Source organism: Pyrus communis, chromosome 16 (genome assembly GCF_963583255.1).
Source record: "Pyrus communis chromosome 16, drPyrComm1.1, whole genome shotgun sequence".
In the NCBI taxonomy this organism is placed as follows: domain Eukaryota; kingdom Viridiplantae; phylum Streptophyta; class Magnoliopsida; order Rosales; family Rosaceae; genus Pyrus; species Pyrus communis.
The window spans coordinates 196,991-218,919 of record NC_084818.1 but is presented as its reverse complement, the minus strand read 5'-3'; the positions used below and the strand labels follow the sequence as shown (position 1 = coordinate 218,919).

General features: G+C 37.4%; 3 protein-coding genes across 3 annotated transcripts; 1 reads left to right on the top strand and 2 right to left on the bottom strand.

Annotated features, from left to right (window-relative positions):
- The first annotated feature begins 9,103 nt into the window (after positions 1-9,103).
- Positions 9,104-10,874, top strand: LOC137720123 (NADH dehydrogenase [ubiquinone] iron-sulfur protein 6, mitochondrial). The gene is made up of 3 exons (XM_068459133.1): positions 9,104-9,374; positions 10,291-10,375; positions 10,521-10,874. The coding sequence occupies exons 1-3, from the start codon at positions 9,258-9,260 to the stop codon at positions 10,628-10,630; spliced, it is 312 nt and encodes a 103-aa protein (XP_068315234.1). The 5' UTR covers positions 9,104-9,257; the 3' UTR covers positions 10,631-10,874.
- Positions 10,875-11,180: 306 nt separating this feature from the next.
- Positions 11,181-15,218, bottom strand: LOC137720121 (uncharacterized). Its single transcript, XM_068459132.1, has 8 exons — positions 14,620-15,218; positions 14,168-14,263; positions 13,923-14,033; positions 13,520-13,829; positions 13,251-13,341; positions 12,448-12,778; positions 12,000-12,148; positions 11,181-11,881 (listed from the first exon to the last, which is right to left on the bottom strand). The coding sequence occupies exons 1-8, from the start codon at positions 14,971-14,973 to the stop codon at positions 11,365-11,367; spliced, it is 1,959 nt and encodes a 652-aa protein (XP_068315233.1). The 5' UTR covers positions 14,974-15,218; the 3' UTR covers positions 11,181-11,364.
- Positions 15,219-16,955: 1,737 nt separating this feature from the next.
- On the bottom strand, positions 16,956-21,325 carry LOC137719465 (4-coumarate--CoA ligase 2-like). The gene is made up of 6 exons (XM_068458501.1): positions 19,931-21,325; positions 18,167-18,365; positions 17,899-18,044; positions 17,653-17,720; positions 17,427-17,529; positions 16,956-17,340 (listed from the first exon to the last, which is right to left on the bottom strand). Exons 1-6 carry the CDS (start codon positions 21,101-21,103, stop codon positions 17,209-17,211), a joined length of 1,821 nt encoding a protein of 606 aa, XP_068314602.1. The 5' UTR covers positions 21,104-21,325; the 3' UTR covers positions 16,956-17,208.
- Positions 21,326-21,929: the final 604 nt, after the last annotated feature.

Below are 21,929 nucleotides of genomic sequence, written 5' to 3'. Positions count from 1 at the left end.
AGACACAAATAATCTACTAAATATACATTTGTTGCTCAATAAATCGTAAATCCGCTTCGAAATGCCTTATAAATTTTCCTTAATGCTTATCCAAAATGTTTCGCGAAAATAAAAAACTTGCCTTTTTGACAAAAAAAACATGGGTGTTACGTTACACTCACGGTTTTTTTGTCAGTTTTTACAAATTTGTACTTAAATCGTTGTTCAAACTATTTATTTTCACCTTCGCCTCACCGTTAAATTTGAAAATTAAAGTAATACTTCATGTTAACATTCTTGAGTGTGGAACCTTATTTTAACAATGTTTTGGGCCTCACAACTATATTTTTCACTTATTTTTTTAGTTTTCGCCTTAAATAGTCTACTAAATATCTATTTGTTGCTCAATAAATCGTAAATCCACTGCCAAATTCGTGGGTGTTGACGGTTTTTGGTCTGTGTTTATAAATTCGTATACAAATCGCCGTTCAAACTATTTATTTTCACCTTCACCTCATCGTGAAATTTGAAAATTAAATTAATATTGTTTGTTAATACTCTTGAGGGTGGAACCGTATTTTAACAATGTTTTCGACCTCACTACTATAATTTTCACTTATTTTTTTAGTTTTCGACATAAATACTCTACTAAATATACATTTGTTGCTCAATAAATCGTAAATCCGCTTCCAAATGCCTTATAAAATTTTCCTTAATGGTCATTGAAAATATTTTGCGAAAAAAAGACTATTGCAATTTTGACAAAAATCGATTTTTAGTCAGTTTCTACAACTTCATACATAAATAGTTGTTAATTTTTCACCTTCACCTCACCATGAAATTTGAAGATTATAGTAATACTTTTTGTTATATTCTTGGGGTGAAACGCCATTTTAACAATGTTTTGGGCCTCCCTACTATATTTTTCACTTATTTTTTTAGTTTTTGACTTAAATAGTCTACTAAATATACATTTATTGCTTAATAAATCATAAACTTGCTTTCAAATAAATAAATGAAATAGAAAAGGATACGATCAGTACTTTACTACCGATTCACCACCATAACTGTCGCTAGATTGTTAGCAACAGTTCCGGTTATGAATTGCTAGCTTCATACCAAACCCCTTTTTTCAATTTTTTGCCTTTTTGTTTTTTTGTTTTTGGTTCTTGCTGATGTTTGTTTTAGTTCTCTTGAGGGTGGAGCCCAATTTTAACAATGTTGTGGGCCTCACAACTATATGTTTCACTTATTTTTTTAGTTTTAGACACAAATAATCTACTAAATATACATTTGTTGCTCAATAAATCGTAAATCCGCTTCGAAATGCCTTATAAATTTTCCTTAATGCTTATCCAAAATGTTTCGCGAAAATAAAAAACTTGCCTTTTTGACAAAAAAAACATGGGTGTTACGTTACACTCACGGTTTTTTTGTCAGTTTTTACAAATTTGTACTTAAATCGTTGTTCAAACTATTTATTTTCACCTTCACTTCACCGTTAAATTTGAAAATTCAATCAATACTTTATGTTAACATTCTTGAGGGTGGAACCTTATTTTAACAATGTTTTGGGCCTCACAACTATATTTTTCACTTATTTTTTAAGTTTTCGCCTTAAATAGTCTACTAAATATCTATTTATTGCTCAATAAATCATAAATCCACTGCCAAATTCGTGGGTGTTGACGGTTTTTAGTCTATTTTTACAAATTGGTATATAAATCGCCGTTAGAACTATTTATTTTCACCTTCACCTCACCGTGAAATTTGAAAATTAAATTAATACTTTCCGTTAATATTCTTGAGGGTGGAACCGTATTTTAACAATGTTTTCGGCCTCACTACTATAATTTTCTCTTATTTTTTTAGTTTTCGACATAAATACTCTACTAAATATACATTTGTTGCTCAATAAATCGTAAATCCGCTTCCAAATGTCTTATAAAATTTTCCTTAATGGTCATTGAAAATATTTTGCGAAAAAATAAATATTGCAATTTTGACAAAAAACGGTTTTTAGTCAGTTTCTACAACTTCATACATAAATCGTTAATTTTTCACCTTCACCTCACCACACCATGAAGTTTGAAGATTATAGTAATACTTTTTGTTATATTCTTGGGGATGAAACACCATTTTAACAATGTTTTGGGCCTTCCTACTATATTTTTCACTTATTTTTAAGTTTTCGACTTAAATAATCTACTAAATATACAATTGTTGCTTAATAAATCGTAAACTTGCTTCCAAATAAATAAATGAAATAGAAAAGGATACGATCAGTACTTCGCTACCGATTGACCACAAGAATTGTCGCTATCTTGTTAGCAATAGTTTCGTTACGAATCACTATCTTCATACCAAACCCCTTTTTTCAATTTTTTTGTCTTTTTTGTTTTTTAGTTTTTGGTTCTTGCTTATGTTTGTTTTAGTTCTCTTGAGGGTGGAGCCCAATTTTAACAATGTTGTGGGCCTCACAACTTTATGTTTCACTTATTTTTTTAGTTTGCGACACAAATAATCTACTAAATATACATTTGTTGCTCAATAAATCGTAAATCCGCTTCCAAATGCCTTATATAAATTTTCCTTAATGCTCATGGAAAATGTTTCGCGAAAATAAAAAATTTTCCTTTTTGATAAAAAACATGGGTGTTACGTTTCACTCACGGTTTTTTGTCAGTTTTTACAAATTTGTACTTAAATTGTTGTTCAAACTATTTATTTTCACTTTCGCCCCACCATTAAATTTGAAAATTAAAGTAATGCTTTATGTTAACATTGTTGAGGGTGGAACCTTATTTTAACAATGTTTTGGGCCTCACAACTATATTTTTCACTTATTTTTTAAGTTTTTGACTTAAATACTCTACTAAATATACATTTGTTGCTCAATAAATCGTAAATCCGCTTCCAAATGCCTTATAAAATTTTCCTTAATGCTCACATAAAATATTTAGTGAAAATAAAAAATTTACATTTTTAACAAAAAAACGTGGGTAAACACTGATTGGTTTTAGTAAGTTTTTACAAATTCGTACATAAATCGTCGTACAAACTATTTATTTTTACCTTCACCTCACCGTGAAGTTTGAATGTTCTACTAAATAGACATTTATTGCTCAAAAAAATAAAAAAAACCGCTTCAAAATGCGTTATAAAGTTTTCATTAATGCTCATGGAAAATATTTCACAAAAATAAAAAATTTGCATTTTTGACAAAAAAAGTGGGTTAACACTCATAATTTTAAGTTAGTTTTACAAATTCGTACATAAATCATCGTTCAATCTAATTGTTTTCACCTTCGCCTCATCGTGAAATTTTGAAAATTAAGGTCAAACTTTCTGTTGAGATTCTTGAGGGTGGAACCCCATTTGACAATGTTTTGTTCCTCACTATTGTATTTTTCACTTATTTTTTTCAGTTTTTGGCTTAAATATTCTATTAAGTATACATTTGTTGCTCAAAAAATCATAAAACCGCTTCCAAACACCTTATAAAGTTTTCCTTAATGCTCGCGGAAAATATTTCGCAAAAATAAAAAATTACATTTTGGCCAAAAAAATGTGGGTTAACACTCACGATTTCTAGTCGGTTTTACAAATTCGTGTATAAATCATCGTTCATACTATTTGTTCTCACCTTCGCTTCATCGTGAAATTTTGAAAATTAAGGTAAGACTTTCTGTTGAGATTCTTGAGGGTGGAACCCCATTCAACAATGTTTTGGCCCTCACTATTGTATTTTTCACTTACATTTTCAGTTTTTGGCTTAAATATTCTACTAAGTATACATTTGTTGGTCAATAAATCATAAAACCGCTTCCAAACACCTTATAAAGTTTTCCTTAATGCTCGCAGAAAATATTTCGCAAAAATAAAAAATTTCATTTTTGACCAAAAAACCATGGGTTAACATTCACGATTTTTAGTTGGTTTTGCAAATTCGTACATAAATCATCGTTCAATCTATTTATTTTCACCTTCGCCTCACCATAAAATTTTGAAAATTAAGGTAAGACTTTCCGTTGAGATTCTTGAGGGTGGAACCCCATTTGACAATTTTTTGGTCCTCACTATTGTATTTTTCACTTATTTTTTTAGTTTTCGGCTTAAATATTCTACTAAGTTTACATTTGTTCCTCAATAAATCATAAAATTGCTTACAAATTCTACTAAGTATACATTTGTTGCTCAATAAATCATAAAACCATTTCCTAACACCTTATAAAGTTCTCCTTAATGCTCTTGGAAAATATTTCGCGAAAATAAAAAATTTGCATTTTTCCCAAAAAAACGTGGGTGTTAAGGTTTTTAGTCGGTTTTGCAAATTTGACATAAATTATTGTTCAATCTATTTATTTTCACCTTCGCCTCACTTTGAAGTTTTGAAAATTAAGGTAAGACTTTCCATTGAGATTCTTGAGTGTAAAACCCCAATTGACAATGTTCTAGGTGTGACAACCCGTTCCAAATTTTACGTTTTTATTTTATTTTAAAAGCGTGAATTTACTAAATTGCCCTAGAGGCAAGGGCTTTGACTTATATTGAGCATCGTCTAGAGAGACGTATGACTTATTCTTTTAACATATTATCATAATACTCGTGGATGTGAACGCAGAGGCGAAAGCCGTTTGCGAGTCCGGATTATAACGGTATAGTTACGGACGTTCGAAATTGGTTATTCAAGGTTTAATGTTTATTTAAATTAAATCCCCACTTTGTGGGGGAAACCCAATCAGAAAATGGAGGGAGGAAAGAAGAAGTAAAGTTGGCAGCCAATCAAAAAGAAGGAAGAAAAGAAAAGAAAAAAAAAAAAAATGGGAAAGCTCCCCCAAAACCGTGACCCGACATGCACGACTATCCATTTTCCAAGGCCGATTCCGGCCAACTCCGGTGGAGTTTTTCGATGCCACCACCACCATCTTGAAGCTCTCATTACCCTCTACAAAACCCACCCAAGAACCACCTTGATTAACCATGGTATGAGGCGGTTTGAGGCCACGAAAGTTGACGAAAATCAATGGTGCTCCGGCCACCCTTCTCGATTTTCCGGCAAATCGGCAAAGCAATAGCCGATGCCATCACTTGGGCTTTGTAGCCCATCATCCCAGGAGCAAAACCCAACCAACCTTGACCCCGTTGGACCACCGTAGACGACGAATCGATGTCAGGAAGTTTTAGGCACCCGTCGGCTTCGTGGGCAAAATTGACCATCTTCCGTCCACTTTTGGACTTCGTGGCAGGTATGAAAGTTGCTCCACTCACTGAGATCTTCATTTATGTGAAGTTTGAGAATTTTTGGAAATAGTTGAATTTTCCGGCGAGTCGGGGCAGCCGACCGCCACCTGCGGCGGCGCGTGGCCAGTGGGCCGCCAATGCTATTTTTAGGCTATGTCAAATGTCTTGAATTCAGTTTTGTCATTTGAATGACGTAGGTTGATAGTTGGAACCTAAATTCGTTACGATACGTTACTTGATAAAATGTGAATCGATGATCCGACCGTTGGATCGTCACCAAAATTGGATACATTATAATACGTAATATTTAAAGATTATAGGAATTTACGGATCGGGAATCCGACTTACGGATCTTCCTGAATTGGATTTGTAAGTTAGTAAAATAAATGTTCACGGCCACTTGTTTTAGGCAATTGGCGGAGATCTGACCGTTGGATCGTAATGAAATTTTAATATGTTATTCTAGAAAAATATTGTGGATTGTTGGGGGTTGCGGATTAGAAATCTGATATGCGGATCTTCCGGGTCAAGTTATACAGGGTTGTAAACCCTACCGTCGATCTTTGATCGACGGTTGACTTATGGTCAATGGGTATCAAACTATTTTAGAATGTCGTTGAGGTTGTGTTTTATGTGAATTACATATTCTACGGATAAGAGTTCTGAGATGTGATTTGATAATTGGTCACAGGGACCAATCATTCAGGACGCCTTGATGCGTGCGCTAGAGAATCATAGTGTGGACTCCAGGTGAGTGCATATTTTCCTTTTTATCGTACATATTGTTGAGAGTTCTATCGACACTTTTAAATTGATTAGGCATATTACTTTCATAAATAATTATTGTGAATGCTTGAAGTACCAATATGAACTACGAATGGCTTGATCCCTGTCTAGGGTACGTAGGCAGTCTAACGAGAGGTTAGATGCAACCATAAAATATTTGAGACAAAAGCCTTATTTGGGAAATTGAGTAATGCGAAGGAAATTGATAAAGACAAGTTTTAGTTTTGTGAATTAATTAGTTAATTAGTGTTAATTGGGTTATTATGGATAATTATCCCTGAAAATAAGTAGTTCGGGAGTAGAGCGTTATTGATTGTACATTTCACACCGTATTGTTTATAATTGAAAATGCTACAACATGGTTGAGTTTTAGATTGCATCATGGTATATCCATATGTATACTACTTGCATATAATTATTGGGAATGCTTTCAAGTGCAAAGGTGGACGCAGAACACCCAGGTAAGCTTCAGGTGAGTATATGTTGATGTTAGTGATGGTAGTGAGTACGATTGTGTTGAGACATAGTATAGCTCATAAACCTGCACCCTGGTGTTAGTGCTCCCGCCCGTGGCCAAGGCACAGTCCTTCACGTGATGTTCACCTCCCGCACCTTACGCTCACCTTGGATTCAAGGTAGGTGCACAGTCCTGTCGTACAGACCACTTTAGGTGGTTCCGACTCGTAGGTGACCCGCGATTATTCGCCCAGTCTTCACGTGATCGTAGCACTTGAGCGTATTTATTTACACCCAGTCCTGTCGTACAGACCACTTTAGGTGGTTCCGACTCGTGTGCAGGTATACTTATTGAGCTATTGGCTAGCCAGGATTGATGAGATATGGATAAGTCGTACAGGTCACTATAGGTGACTCCGACTTATATGCTAGCCATGATTGATGAGATATGGATAAGTCGTACAGGTCACTATAGGTGACTCCGACTTATATGCTAGCCAGGATTGATGAGATGTGGATAAGTCGTACAGGTCACTATAGGTGACTCCGACTTATATGCTAGAGATATGGATAAGTCGTACAGGTCACTATAGGTGACTCCGACTTATATGCTAGCCATGATTGATGAGATATGGATAAGTTGTACACGTCATTTTAGATGACTCTGACTAATATATCACTTTGTATTGATTTAGTTCATTTTGGCCTACTTATTAATGTATGGTGGAGTTGATGGCAAACCGTGGTTTTGGTCATTTCTGAGTATGGTTTGGATATATGTATGTATGTTATACTGTCTTATGGAAAACGATACGGGTTTTACAATTAGGGGCATTACTTTTAGAGAGGTAATAACTTTGGGAAGTTTGGTTTTATTGCTTACTCACACCTTCTGTTTAGTGCCCTCCAGGTTTTAGCTGCTGAGTTTGTATCGAAAAGAATCTGTGGCGAATCTTAGTATTGATGGATAATTCTGAGGGTATGATTCTTACCCGCACTACTGTACCTTACCTATACTCTGACATCGCATGTGATATGGGTTCGCTCCTACTCATAGCGCACTCTGGTACTTTGACACTTTTAGATTCAAATTTATTCACTTTTTCTACACTCTATCACATTTTATGGCTTCGTCACCTTCCAGGTGTCGGCCAGCACAGCTCGATTCAGGGTCCAAGTGGACTTTCTGGGTCGGGGTGTGTCACTAGGCCTCACTACTATATTTTTCACTTATTTTCTTAGTTTTCGGCTGAAATGTTCTACTAAATATACATTTTTTGCTTAATAAATCATAAATATGCTTTCAAATACTTTATAAAGTTTTCCTTAATGCTCGTGAAAAATATATCGCAAAAATAAAAAATTTCATTTTTGACAAAAAAAAAAACGTGGGTTAACACTAACGATTTTTGGTCGGCCTTGCAAATTTGTACATAAATCATCGTTCAGTCTATTTATTTTCACCTTTGCCTCACCCTAAAATTTTGAAAAATTAAGGTAAGATTTTCCGTTGAGATTATTGAGGGTGGAACCCCATTTGACTATGTTTTGGTCCTCACTATTGTATTTTTAACTTATTTTTTTAGTTTTCGGCTTAAATATTCTACTAGGTGTACATTAGTTGCTCAATAAATCATAAAAATGCTTCCAAACACCTTATAAAGTTCTCCTTAATGCTCACGGAAAATATTTTGCGAAAATAAAAAATTTGCATTTTTCACAAAAAAAAACATGGGTTAAACTCACGCTTTTCAATCGGTTTTGCAAATTCGTATATAAATCACCGTTCAATATATTTATTTTCACCTTCGCTTCACTGTGAAGTTTTGAAAATCAAGGTGAGACTTTTCGTTGAGATTCTTGAGTGTAGAACCACATTTTACAATGTTATGGGCCTCACCACTATATTTTTCACTTATTTTTTTAGTTTTAGGCTTAAATATTCTACTAACTATACATTTTTTGCTCAATAAATCGTAAATCTGCTTCCAAATAGTTTATAAAGTTTTCTTTAATGTTCGTGGAAAATATTTCGCAAAAAAAAAAATTTGCCATTTTGATCATAAAAACGTGGGTCATAGTTTTTAGTCGGCTTTGCTAATTCGTACATAAATTATCATTCAAACTATTTATTTTCACCCTAGCCTCACCGTGAATTTTTGAAAATGAAAGTAAGACTTTCCGTTGATATTCTTGTGTGTGGAACCCCATTTAAGACTTTTCGATGATATTCTTGTAGGTGTAACCTCATTTTAACAATGTTTTGGGCCTCACCACTATAATTTTTTACTTATTTTCTTAGCTTTTGGCTTAACTATTATACTAAATATACATTTAATTCTACATAAATCGTAAAACCACTTCCAAATGGTATATAAAGCTTTCTTTAATGTTCTCAAAAAATATTTCATGAAAATAAAAAATTTGAATTTCAGAAGAAATAAAACATGGATGTTAGACGGACACCGTGCACACATAACGAAACGAATCTGTGAGTATGGAAAACGAGGTGAACCTACAAGCTCTACGCACGAAAAGGAAGACACGCAAAACGAGGCAAGACCCGTCGGGCAAACTGTGGCCGGCTCGGCCCAAGAAAAATGCCGAAACGAAACGAGACAGGCCGGCGCACGGAAGTGAGGCCCATACACACCCGGGCTTCCAATAAGCCTTTTGACCCGATTAACTAAACTTTGTCGCTCGCTCCCCTGTTTCTGTCGGTCTCTACCATTTTCACGGTTCTCTCTCCTTTTCTCTCCCTTCAGCGTGAGCAGTCGGAGGAGCACTCAGAAATGGCGTCCAGTCTATTTAGAACCCTAATAAGATCGTCCAAATTGGGATCAGCAGGGACCAGAAATTTCAGCCTCGTCAGGACTCAAATCAGCGAGCACACGGCCAAATGGATGCAGGTACCTCCTCCCTCCTCCCTCCTCCCTCCTCTCTCCTCTTCTATCTTTATCTTTGCCCTAAAATTGATTGACTATGAAATTAATCGACTTTAATCGTTATCTCCTTTAATTAGTACAAAAATTTACATTCGTCTAATCTTACGGTGCGAATGAATCAGTTTTTCCCTTATACGATAATCCAATCTTTCATCAAGTAAAAATGGAACAAAGATGTTGATTTTGTGTGTGATTAGACAATCAATATATTGATTTTTTTCACTAGTATTGATTAGCTTTTGCATGTTTTTAATTCAAAACTCGGTGGAATATTGTTTAGTTTATATTTATTATAAATTAATTTGGCAATTTCTTCAGAATTGAATTTCAGCCTTCTTTATTTGTACCAATTAACATTGCTGAACAAACCCTTGGACGGTATGCTGTAAAGCTTTAAAGCAACAAGAACTGAATTTCAAAAACTTTTTTGGATTTCCAATCCAGTTCCCATGACCGACCTTATTTGTTATCATTGCAATATGGTTAGTAACCAACAATCTAGGGAGACAGCGAGCGTAGCAATGATTTAGCAGGAAATGAAACAGATATGCCAACAAAACTAGATTGAGGAAGCAACTGTAACTGGGTGTGTATGTGTGCACTCGTGTATCCTGCATTTCAATGAAAACATCGATCAAGTTCTCAGCATCTTTTACTCGACCAAGACTTGTTTCGGCTCCAATGATGTGACCAGCCTACTTTTAGAACAATGACTATGTTCTATCCACAAGCTTCTACTGGCGGCGTTTTCCTATTTACAATTATAATGTCTCTCTTTCTGGGCGTCTATTTCCAATGTTACAAAAACCATTTTGATTTTAATGTCGTATTGATTACAAGGTGCTAGTCATTGTGGTTCACTGTTCTTCTTAACTGATAGGATACAAGCAAGAAATCTCCCATGGAGTTGATCAATGAAGTCCCACCCATCAAGGTTGAGGGCAGGATTGTTGCATGTGAAGGAGGTTAGTTTACATTATTCTTTACCTAGTTTCTTTTACGATTATCCAGCACAAAGCTACTTGTGCATTTGTATGCTGCAAGGTCAGCTCAATAAACTACGTAGACAAGGGCTGCAATTTACTTGGGTAAAACTGTTGTTGGTTGCAGACACCAATCCCTCACTTGGGCACCCAATTGAATTCATATGCCTTGACCTGGATGAGCCAGCTATCTGCAAGTATTGTGGTCTTCGATATGTGCAAGATCACCACCACTAGAAAATCTGGAAGTGATTATTCGATAAGCAAATTTCATTCCTGTTATGTCCGTACCTTCGTTGAAGCCATTTCATAAACAAGGTTCAGTTTGTAATGATAATACTGTGTTTCCTAATTTGGCAAAATAAGGATTTGGCATGATGCCATTCGTGCTATTCTTCAGGCATGGAATGCGCATATGCACTTAATTTGTCTGTCATTTTTGTTACCTGATTTAAGATATGTTATGATGAATTGTTTGTCACTTGCAAAGATGCTTTTTGGGTGTTAATGTTAGAATACCAAAGAAGAAATATTGGATTGTTAAGTTGCTCTGGGATGATTGATAGGGCCCCTTGCCGAACATCTTTGACAAGCTTTGAAGTGAAGCACACAACGCTCAAGTAAGGCAGTGCCAATTTCCGATCATAATATGATGGCCGATGCGTGCTGTTTTATTGGTCATTCCGCTTACTTTCAGAGAGCTTCGGCGTTCAAGATGATGAACTGTATTTCATTGTTGTTGATGTTGGGATTATGCGCATCATGGATACCAGCGGGTTAACGTCTCAAAAAAAGCCCTCCATTGATAGGGGGCAAATAATGAATAACATCATTTGTTCATGCTCAAAATTGAAAACCCAGGCTTCTGTGTGAATCTCTCTCCAAATAAAAGTGAAGGTCAGCCTTATCTCTCTAACCGGCTTACTAACTTAATAGCAAGAAGAGTGCCTGCCAATGGACACGCTGTCTTACTACACGCTACCTTTATCTCCAGCTGCAAATTTTCTTCTCTGTTGATGCTCAGCAACCTTGTAGTCTACAACTTCACGAAATAGGCTTGGATCAAGCACACAATCCTTGCTCCCATAAACCGCAGCTTGGATACTTGCCATTAGTTTCGCTATTTCTCTCCCAGAGAACCCGTCGGTCTTTGCCGCTGCTTCTCTAATCATGTCATCTGTCAACCCCTTCATCTCTATCTTCTGAGGTTGTTTCTTAAACAAATTACGGAACCAACCAGATTTGCTTGATGAACCAGCCTGAGCAATGTACTTGTCCAGATACAACTTCAGCAGCTTAAAGCGTTCCTCTTCCCCAGGCAAGGGGAATTCAAGCACTTCATCAATACGATCGGCCACAGCTGAATCGAGATCACCGGGGCGGTTTGTGGCAAGGGCAAGGACTATGTCCTTGGATTGGTCACCCGTGCGGAATAGGAGAGCGTTAAGCGCACTTCTTTGAGCTTCACTCATATAGGTTTTGTTCCGCCTGCAAGTTATGTTAAACACATTCAACCCTCTCAATCACAGAGACTGGAAGTTCTCTTCGACGAGACTACAACAAAATTAAAAACACCATTTTCATGGCTGTTAATTGAATGACTTACTCGCACAAAAATGCATCGGCTTCATCAATGAAAAGTAGCAGACCCTTCCGTGACTTTTTGGCCCAATCAAATAACTCATGTATCTTGGTAACAGCCCTTGGTCCAAGTGGAGCAACATCCCCTCCCGTCATCAATGCGTAGTCTAATCCCTAAAGACAATTTAAATCAAGCAAAGAAACGTATGAGAAGGAAGAATATGTTAAGGATGAAGGATGAAAATAAAACAAAAGCTGGCAGATCAAAACCATCTGAGTATGAATGGAGCCATCATGGAACATGCAAATCATATACACAGTTCTAGAAAATTATTTCATGTTAAGGGCAAGTAACTACTTTCCTAAATAACAGCACAGCCAGGAGTGTTCAATATTGTCTGGCAGAAGAAGCAACAAAATGAAAATCAAAACCGAATACGTGATTGGTTTAAAGATAGGATCAGATCTCATACAGATTTACGAGCCATCTCTCTAGCAGCCATTGTTTTCCCAGTTCCTGGAGGACCATAGAAGAGCATGTTTCTGAACGGTGCTTGATGAGATTTTGTATTAGCAGTTGCCTTAGCCAAGTGGTCAATTCTTTTCTGAAGAGGAGGGTGTAAAACAACATCACCAAAGGCCTTCCCATTTTGTGTTTGACCTTTGTTGCCACTGGGAGATAGGGCGCTTATAGAACGTGAGAATAATCCTGACCAAGGGTATTTTCCTTTAGAGGACTCTCTGATAAGTGATGGTTGTCCCAATATTCTATCCACATAGCTCCATATCACCTTTGAACCTTCTCTGCATTGGATAAATAACACGTGCATAAGTTATGGCATCGTGGAGAGCAAATGGCAAGGTAAAATTAATATCCCACACAAATTATTTCGCGAAGGTAGACTGTAACCTGCTATGACTTTAAACGCAACCCTATCTCCGTGAATCAAATATCAGACCAGAATACCCAAAAAAAAAAAAACAAACTAAGTTCCAGAACTTAACAGTTCATGGCATTTACTAGGGGAATAACCAACTCTAGAGTTTCATGTCCTAGGGAGTTGGTCACAGGGGAGAGAGAGTAAAATGCCAACAAAGCTTTTCTTATTTTTTCCTTTCTCCCCAAAAACAAACAAAAGTTACTAAGCAAATTAAGAGAAGATGAACCAGGATATAGAAAGCAACAAATAGATCCCTAGCTTCCAAAGGAAAGGCCACAAATAGGTAAAGGGAAAATACAGTATTTCAAGTATTCGTTTAAAATATCAACACAGACCTTGTTGTGTAAACACCTGCAGCTAGAGCTGTAACTCCCCCAACAGCAACAACTAGTTTATTCTGATCTGTCAGAATCACTTTCAAGCCACCTGCAGAAAATAGCTAATTCTGCATCAACAGTTTTTTAAGAAATAACATTAACTTTCATTAGTTCAAACTTCAAACGAGTATATGATGCCAAATAGAAGAGCCGCCCATTTTTGGTTTGAAGAAGAATCATATTTCTTTGTATACAATAGAGAAAAAGGTAATGAGTATGGACAGTACCTCCAATATGATCAAAGGTGGTATTTATGGCAGAAACCCATTTCTCTTTCTCAGCTTTTGCTTTCTCTAACAGCAGGTCCCTTTTAATTTCTGCAGTCAGCTTTGCTTCAAGGGCTCTCCCTTCTGCATCTGCCAAAGCCTTCTTTTCGAAATTTTCACGTTCTAGCTTAGCCTGCTCCTCTGCAGTCCGTCGACGCTCATGTTGGATTTGCGCTTCTGTTTGTCGACGAGCTTGTTCCAGCCTATTTGCTGATTCTTCTTGCCATTTTACCATCTCTTGGTTCCTTTCTCTTGCCAATCTATTTTCATTCTGCAGTAACATCAACGAATTAAATTTAGAATTGAATTTCGTTTTCTGAAAAGCTTCTGTGTGAAATCCCAAGAAAAGTTCAAGTCAGCTTGCCTCCATCCTCTTCTTTGCTAATTCATCCTGATACCTAGCCATTTGGGAATTTGTTTGGGCTTGAAACTGAGCTAGCTTTTTCTGCTCCTCGTAGATGGCCTTCTTAGTATCCTGTCAGGTGATGAAGTAGATAACTTCAGCAAAAACTTATGCCAGATAAATCAATTGGGGAGTTTACAAACATATAGCCTATAGGGTGTCACTAATCCAAAAACACCCTAATTGGGGAAATAAGTAGAACTTACCGCTTCAATTTGGGCTTTCATTGCAGCATACTCCGCAGCCTTTGCCTTCAACTCAGCCTGCCTTGTCTCTTCGTGCTTCACCGTAGCTCCAATGACCTATGCAGTGGCCAAAGAGCAACCATTAAAGCAAACATCAATTCACGGAAAACCATCAAAACAAAAGGGCTGCTTGATGAAATTTCAAACACATCCTGTTACTTCTCTCTAAGCACAAACATGGATAAGGTATAAGACGAACTAAATGGCATACTCCATAGCTACATACATTCCAACGTCTGAATTTAGACATGAACCATACATTCCAACGTCTGAATTTAGACATGAACCATCAATACTAAAATTCCAATTGCTATCAAGTAACTAAATAACAAATGGAGCCCGCCAATAAAATTGGAAGATCAAATCCCAATTAAAAACAACACATTTAATTTCCGAAAATAAAAAATGCAAACCTCTTTGGCATTAGAAGATTTGGCGATTTTGTCCAACAACTTAGCAGCGCGCTCCAGAGGCTCAGGATCGAAGCCAGCGGCAGATGTCCTGGGTTGATCATTGCGAACCTTGGGAGGGGGAGGGGGCTCGGCAGCACCTCCGGTGGAGGAGGTCGGCGGGGGAGGAACCGACGGCGCAGATTGGAGATGAGAAGGAGTGGTGGAGGGTTGTTGGGAAGCATTAGAAGAAGAAGAAGAGAAGGGAGAGAAGTTGAAAGGGCCGTCGGCATAAGCACAGTTGGAGTTGGTCTTGGAAAAGGAGGCGGAGGCCGCCACGGCGGCGACAAGCCCTAATGCATATGTGGGCTTGGCCATTTTTGCAATCCCTTTTTGGGGGTTTCTAGTGAAAAGTAAAACCCTTTGGAATTAATTGGATCTTTGGAAGAGAGAAATGAGAGGAGGGTTTTAGAGAGGTTTTGATTAATTTATATTTGTGGGGAGAAAAATGTTGTCGTGATGACCAAGAAAATCAACCTATCTAATACTCTTTCTCTCTTTCTCACATGGCTCTTCTTTTCTAACCATGGAAAGCGGTAGAGAGTTCAGACTCTCTCAGTTGAGGGTTTTTGTAGGGTTTTGGGAATGGAGAAATTTTTTATTGTAACAGGATATATCACATGTTTTTATGTAAGTGGTGTAAAGTTTTATTTTTTAAATTATTAATTTTTTAACATACATATTCTACTATTTGTATAGTAACACATGATATACTACGTCGTGTGCCGATCACACTTGCTACTAGGACTTGGGCGGGGCAAGCGACCGGGTGTTGGCTTGTTTCTATAATCTGGGCTTCTCAGATGTTTAAGTGGCCAGGCCTCTGTCTGTTTCTGCAAGATCTCTGAAAGCCAAGCCCAGCCCAGCCCAATTTTTGATGTCTCACTCTTTTTTCTTTTGATAAAGTGATATTTTAAATTACTCTAACACTAGAGGGAATTTGAAGAATTATCGAATTCAAATAGATCAAATATTTTCCAAAATGAAGCTAAGGTTTTAACTTAAATTCAACATAGCTGTTAACAAGTGAGTTCATTTAAGTCTGATATGTGGACAAGGATAACATAAATTGGGTAACCTGTGAGCACGAGGTTCACTAAGCTCAATTTAATATGCTATAATATCATGAAGTAAGTTGTAGTTCCACTTTAAAATCATTATCCAAACTTCTTGTAGACATATGTAAGGTCTCTTATTTCTTCCATGTGAGATTCATTCTCTCAATATCCCCAACAATCCACATGCACTCAAAATAGTCCTGAGTCCAATTCTTGTCTTCCCTCGTATTGCGTGTACCAAAAGAATTCTTCCCTCATGTTGCTCGTATTAAAAACAAAAACAAAAATTGATGATCATGTTTAATTGTAAGTGTCTCTAGAAGGGTTTCATTTTGGTGTTTCGTAGCATTAGATATTATAAATATTGGAAGTCATGGATCCACAGGACCAAGTGAAAAGTAATCCAAATCAATTCATATCATCCACTACTCGTGGCATTTAATATTATGTAGTATAGAATAATTTTCAGTAGAAAAATGCTAAGAAAACTCTTTCAAAAGTGGAACTGCCATAGACTCTCCATTGTCTAATGTTTTTGGCATAATGTTTCATAACATTAACATGAAAATTGACGTTAACATTTCTCTTTTCCGTTAAGTTTTATGCTAATGGATGACGAGTATTTGTCCAAATGGATAAACGGTTTTAACGACATTGAGCCAACCCTGCAGGTCCAAGTACAAAACGCATTTGGTCTTTTGGTTTTAGGTCCTCGGGTGTAAGCTGTTTTATTGTCAACAGAAGAAGAATGCAATTCAATTTCCCTATTTTCCACCCATACAGCTTTTGCAAGTGCATCTTCTGCTCTTGTCGATGTCACTGTTGGGCCTTTACCCCGATTGCACCATTTTTATTTGTTTTCTTTTCTTTGCTTATAAATTGTCTATTCTTCGTTGAAATTAAAACATTCGCTAATTAATTAAAACGAAATTGTTAGATAATTAAAATACAATTTTAATGAGATAAGTTAACCTTCTCAACCATCAATACACATAAAAGGTGCGAGAGCAGTACTAGCTAAGCTAGAGATATTAATCATATTAAAATACCAAAATCCGGTACTCGTATCCATCAACAAAATTTGATAGGATATGGATGTTGGATACCAAAGTTGATATAGTTTTTCAAAGGATTACACGATGGAGCTGATGAGTTTAATTCACTGTGTCAAATCAAATGGGATAAATGATAAAAAGGACAACCCCAAACTAGCAAGACTTCTCATTTTGCGAGAGTCGGAAGAACATCTTTGATACACAGTCTTATTTGCCTGAACACTTACTCTTGGTTTGCAAGAGACTGTTTTCACGACTCGAATCTATGACCGAAAAATAATTTTTCCGTTACATCAAGGCTCGCCCTCCAAATTGGATAAATACATATGAAACAATACAGCACAGGACAGGCTAATTATTAATTAAGAAGATTCATCAAAATTACATATAAAAGTCAACACGCATCAATCAAGAGAGAGATCTTTCCAGCAGAAATAATTTTAATTAGCTAGGGCAGCAGGGGTTGCGGTTGCAAGCTTGGCTCTGAGGTCTTTTCTCAAGATCTTTCCAGCCGGAGACTTTGGAATTGCATGGACGAAGTGCACCTTGTGCAGTCTCTTGTAAAACACCACCTGCATTTTCATTCATCCAATTTCACTATTTCAGAATTAACTATAATTAATTCCTTCGCAAACTTATGTATTTATATATAAGGTACCTGTTTTGCTATAAATTCTTTTACAGACTCTTCAGTAAGTTCGAGACCACTAGACCGAACCACAAATGCAACGGGAACCTCACCAGCAGCATCATCTTTTTGCCTGCTCGTTGCAGTATCATTAATATACAAATACGTTAATCTTATGTTTCGTTCAAGGTTTTGCGGACATTTTTAGTGATTAATTAATGGTATTAACTAGACATTATTGTGTAAAAATACTTACGGAACAACGGCTGCATCTGCAATGGATGGGTGGCTTATAAGTAGGGACTCCAGCTCAGCTGGTGGCACCTGTAAAGATGAAACAGGATTATGTATATATAAGCCCCCGAATATACATACATATATATATATATATATGTGTGTGTGTATGTATGTATGTCATTCACGAATGATTGTTAAAAAGCTCGAATAAAGATTAATGCATGCATATATCATTAACAAAAATATATTATCGTCACGTGCATACTTGGAAGCCTTTGAATTTGATGAGCTCCTTTACTCTGTCAACGATGAAAACTTCATTGTCATCATCCACATAACCCACGTCACCAGTGTGAAGCCAGCCCTCCGTGTCTACGGTGGTTGCCGTAGCCGCAGCATCATTCAAATATCCTGGTAGATTAATGCATGGTTAATTACTTGGGGGAAATTAATCATCAGCAAGATCAGAGATCAATTAGTTATTAATTAAAGCAGATTAATATTTAAGATATATAGGTAGTTAATAATTATACCTTTCATGATTTGTGAGCCACGGATGCAAATCTCGCCGGGTTGGTTATAGCCAAGTGAGAGACCAGTTTCAGGGTCAAGGACCTTGAGCTCTGCATTTCGGACCACCGTCCCACACGACCCTGACTTGGTTGGCATCGGTTCCTTTGCGAATGCCATGCACATTGACAACACAGGCCCTGCCTCCGTCATCCCATAACCCTACATTCATTTCATTCACAGTAATTAATTAGTTAACCATCATTTAACAACACTTAACTTCAACTAATTACGATTTACACGTACTTAACTCAATTAAGATAACTGGTAAGCATATTCTAATTAGTACTTGAATGAACAAACGATCAATCATTAGCTATTAAATTTTGGTTTAACAATATTTACAACGCCAGTCTTTAATTTCATTAATCATTATTTTTTCCGAGTATGTCTTTTCGTTAATTTTTTTTTTTGCATTTATTGGTCTAAAAAAAGCACAACAAAACTAATAACCCGAAATCAAATAAGGTGATCCTAAAATTTCATAAAACAAATTTTGTAGGGAATTAGCTAAATTTTGGGGTGCACGAGAGGAATATAGGTGCCATGGTGTGGATTAAATTAATTTGAAAAAATTATTCGGAACACGTAAATTTGTTTTTCAACACGCACTTTAACAAGAGAGTTAGTGGTACTGTTTGTGTACACATGTCACATTAATTGACTGGCCAGCATGCCGGCCGCCGTATTTCCATATCAACAATAACAGCAAATGTCACCACCCAACATTCGTTTTCCTCTACCCTACAACACCACTTTAACACGACATTCCATTGAAATTGATAATTTAGAAGTTCTAGGTTCCGTCTGTAAACAATTGTGAGTAATGCCAAAGAAATGTTAGATTTACAATTCATATGCTCAGCCTGGGTCCTATAGAATATTGTATGGAGGGGGTAGTGGCATTAATGTCATCCAATCCGACCTAGAATTTTTATAATATATATGTTTTGAGAGTGGTATACACACCGGAAAATAAGGGCCTTACAACTAAATCAATAGGTAAATAAAACATACACATCCATAGTTCGTGTTTAAATTAATGCAGTAGCGAGAATTAATAATGTCTATGCGTTTTATTGCGAGTTTCATCCACACTGATACTCTCCTTAATATTTAATAATTTAACCCACTAATACTATTTTTTTGCCGAAAAACAAACAGGTGCATGTTTTTCCACATTACCAAATATAAGTATGTGATGACATGCTATTTAAGTTGGATGATTTAGTTCTATTAAACACCCAATACTCGAGTAGAATGTATAATGATTGCGAATTAATCTTAAACTAGATGCTCCAATTCTATTAATATAGCTACAGTCCCAAAATACAATTTCCTTAATCAATTGAAAAACTCGAGAATGATATCAACTTCCATTCTTCTTTTCCGCTTCTTCATTCATACTATGATTACAAGTAAACAAGAGTTAATCGACCATATTAACCAATTAGTAATTGATGAGTGGTCCCATTTTCCTAGTGCTACTCGTTCCCTTTAGTTTCGGGAAAATAATTTATGGAAAAAAATTAAGGGGGTTTCAGTTGATCATTCAATATTCCCAGTGATTTTGTCTGGATCGGCGGCGCTAATTAACTAGCACGAATGAAATGAAAGTGAGGAGAGGAATGATTGAAGAATCCGTTGAGAAACGAAAAACATGCTACTGTCATTGTATGTATGTATGCGTTACGGAAATACAAGTCATGTGTACTTGTACAACTAACCTGACCCAACACTGCCTCAGGGACTCGGCTCTTGAGCGCCTCCTCCAGCTCCTTCCCCAGCGGCGCCGCTCCAGACAACACCACCCTAATAGAGCTCAGGTCGAACTCCGCCACCATTGGGTTCTTCGCCAGTGCTATCACCAGCGGCGGCACCACCGCCGCCACTGACACTCGGTGCCGCTGAATCAGCTCCAGCAGCGTACCTATCTCAAACTTGTGCATCAGCAGAACTCCCGCCCCTGCTCGCAGCGAGCACAGAAGCACGCTGTTCAACGAGAATATATGAAACAACGGAAGCACGCACAATACGACATCGTCCTCCTTCAAGTAGAGGTTTGGATTCTCTCCGTCCACCTGTTGGGCCACACTGGTGACCAAGCTCTTGTGTGTTAGAATGACTCCCTTGGGGAGCCCGGTCGTCCCCGAAGAGAACGGGAGGGCCACCGGGTCCTCTGTGTCGATCACCACGTCCGGAAGCTCCTTCTCGTTGGCCTCGGAGAGCACTGAGAAATGCAAGCAATTCTCTGGAGGATCGTCGATCGTGACAACCTTAAAGTCTTCGCCGAGTTTCGGGAAGTTATTTTGGTCAGCGCCGTCGGCGGAGGAGGGATGTTCGTGGAGCTTATTGACGTACTGGGATTGAGTGATGATGAGTTTGGCATTAGCGGCCTTGACCTGCTTGAAAATCTCGGCGGCAGTGTAAAAGGGGTTGGCGGTGGTGGTGACGGCGCCGATCATGGAAGCGCCCATGAAGGCGAAGACGAACTCAGCACAGTTTTGGAGGAGGATCATGATGACATCACCTTTTTGGATGCCGAGGTTGGAGAGGCCTGCGCCGGTCTTCTGAGAAATGAGGTGAGTCTCGGAGAAAGAGTATGATTTTCCGGTTGAGCCCACGATTAAGCAGGGTCTGTCGGAGAACTCGGGGAGGTTCTGGAAGCAGTAGCTGTGGAGAGGGAGGTGGTTGGGGATGAGTATGTCTGGTAGTTTTGATCTGAATACATGGTTAGTGGTGGCAGTGGCGGTGGTGGAATCAATAATATTGTTGGTGCAGGCGGGGGGTTGCAATTGGGTTAGGTTTTGTTGGGAGGTAGAATTAATTTCAGACGGCATGAGATTGGTAGGTATGTCTGCCGGCTTTTGAGTTTGGACGGAATTGGAAGCAATGGTCATGGTGTCTGTTACTTCTTTATGCGTGATCGACCAAGAAACAAATTGCAATATACAGAAAAAACAAGTGGTGGAAAGAGGAGGCTTGATATATAATAGCAAGCTTATCAGGGAGCGGAAATGAATCAAATGATGATGACTGATGAGAGAGAGAGAGGAGAGAGAGGAGAGAGAGGAGAGAGAGATAGGTAGAGAGAGTAGCTACGTACGTGTGCGTTGTTGTTGTTGTTGTTGTTGTTGATCACAGATAAGTGGAGTTAGGGAGAAGTGATAAATACGAGGAGAGGCCAGGTTGGGTAAGAAGGAGGAGGTAGGTAGGAACAAGCGTTGCTGTGTGTGAGAGAGAGAAGGGTAGGTCTGGCGGATGGAGGTTGAGTACTGTGTTGGGTTAGAGGGACAGCATGCCTACCTCACGTTCAAATTCAATTACCAACCAACCAAGGCTTTATATATCATAATCAATTTATAAAAAAATTATTATAATCTATTAAAAAATATATATATATATATTTATTTTTTTCAATTAAAATAGAAAGAAATATAGTGTTTAAATGAAAACTAAATTTTTAAACAAACTCACCCTACCATCCGCGCAGTTTAGCCGCCATTACTAAAACCTTCCCATACGATTAAGATATAATTAGTCTATCTAGTATTTTGCCAAAAGAAATGAATTTTCACCGACGGTGTTCTTATTTCCTAGTTTTGTTGCTGGAAAGTAGATAGTGTTTTTCCTGCCTACCAACGAACAAACCATGCATTAAAACAATAAACTGACAAAGCATCCATTAAAAGAAGAAACAATCTCAGGGTACCACTTGATGACAAC

Excerpts from the sequence above, each read along its gene's own strand:
- LOC137720123 (XM_068459133.1), top strand. The coding sequence starts at position 9,258 with ATGGCGTCCAGTCTATTTAGAACCCTAATAAGATCGTCCAAATTGGGA. Across the intron at positions 9,375-10,290 it reads ACACGGCCAAATGGATGCAG|GATACAAGCAAGAAATCTCC; the intron begins GTACCTCCTCCC and ends CTTAACTGATAG. Across the intron at positions 10,376-10,520 it reads GATTGTTGCATGTGAAGGAG|ACACCAATCCCTCACTTGGG; the intron begins GTTAGTTTACAT and ends TGTTGGTTGCAG.
- LOC137720121 (XM_068459132.1), bottom strand. The coding sequence starts at position 14,973 with ATGGCCAAGCCCACATATGCATTAGGGCTTGTCGCCGCCGTGGCGGCC. Across the intron at positions 14,264-14,619 it reads AATCTTCTAATGCCAAAGAG|GTCATTGGAGCTACGGTGAA; the intron begins GTTTGCATTTTT and ends GCCACTGCATAG. Across the intron at positions 13,342-13,519 it reads CACCTTTGATCATATTGGAG|GTGGCTTGAAAGTGATTCTG; the intron begins GTACTGTCCATA and ends TATTTTCTGCAG.
- LOC137719465 (XM_068458501.1), bottom strand. The coding sequence starts at position 21,103 with ATGACCATTGCTTCCAATTCCGTCCAAACTCAAAAGCCGGCAGACATA. Across the intron at positions 17,721-17,898 it reads TCAAATTCAAAGGCTTCCAA|GTGCCACCAGCTGAGCTGGA; the intron begins GTATGCACGTGA and ends TCATCTTTACAG. Across the intron at positions 17,530-17,652 it reads GCAGATGCAGCCGTTGTTCC|GCAAAAAGATGATGCTGCTG; the intron begins GTAAGTATTTTT and ends TGCAACGAGCAG.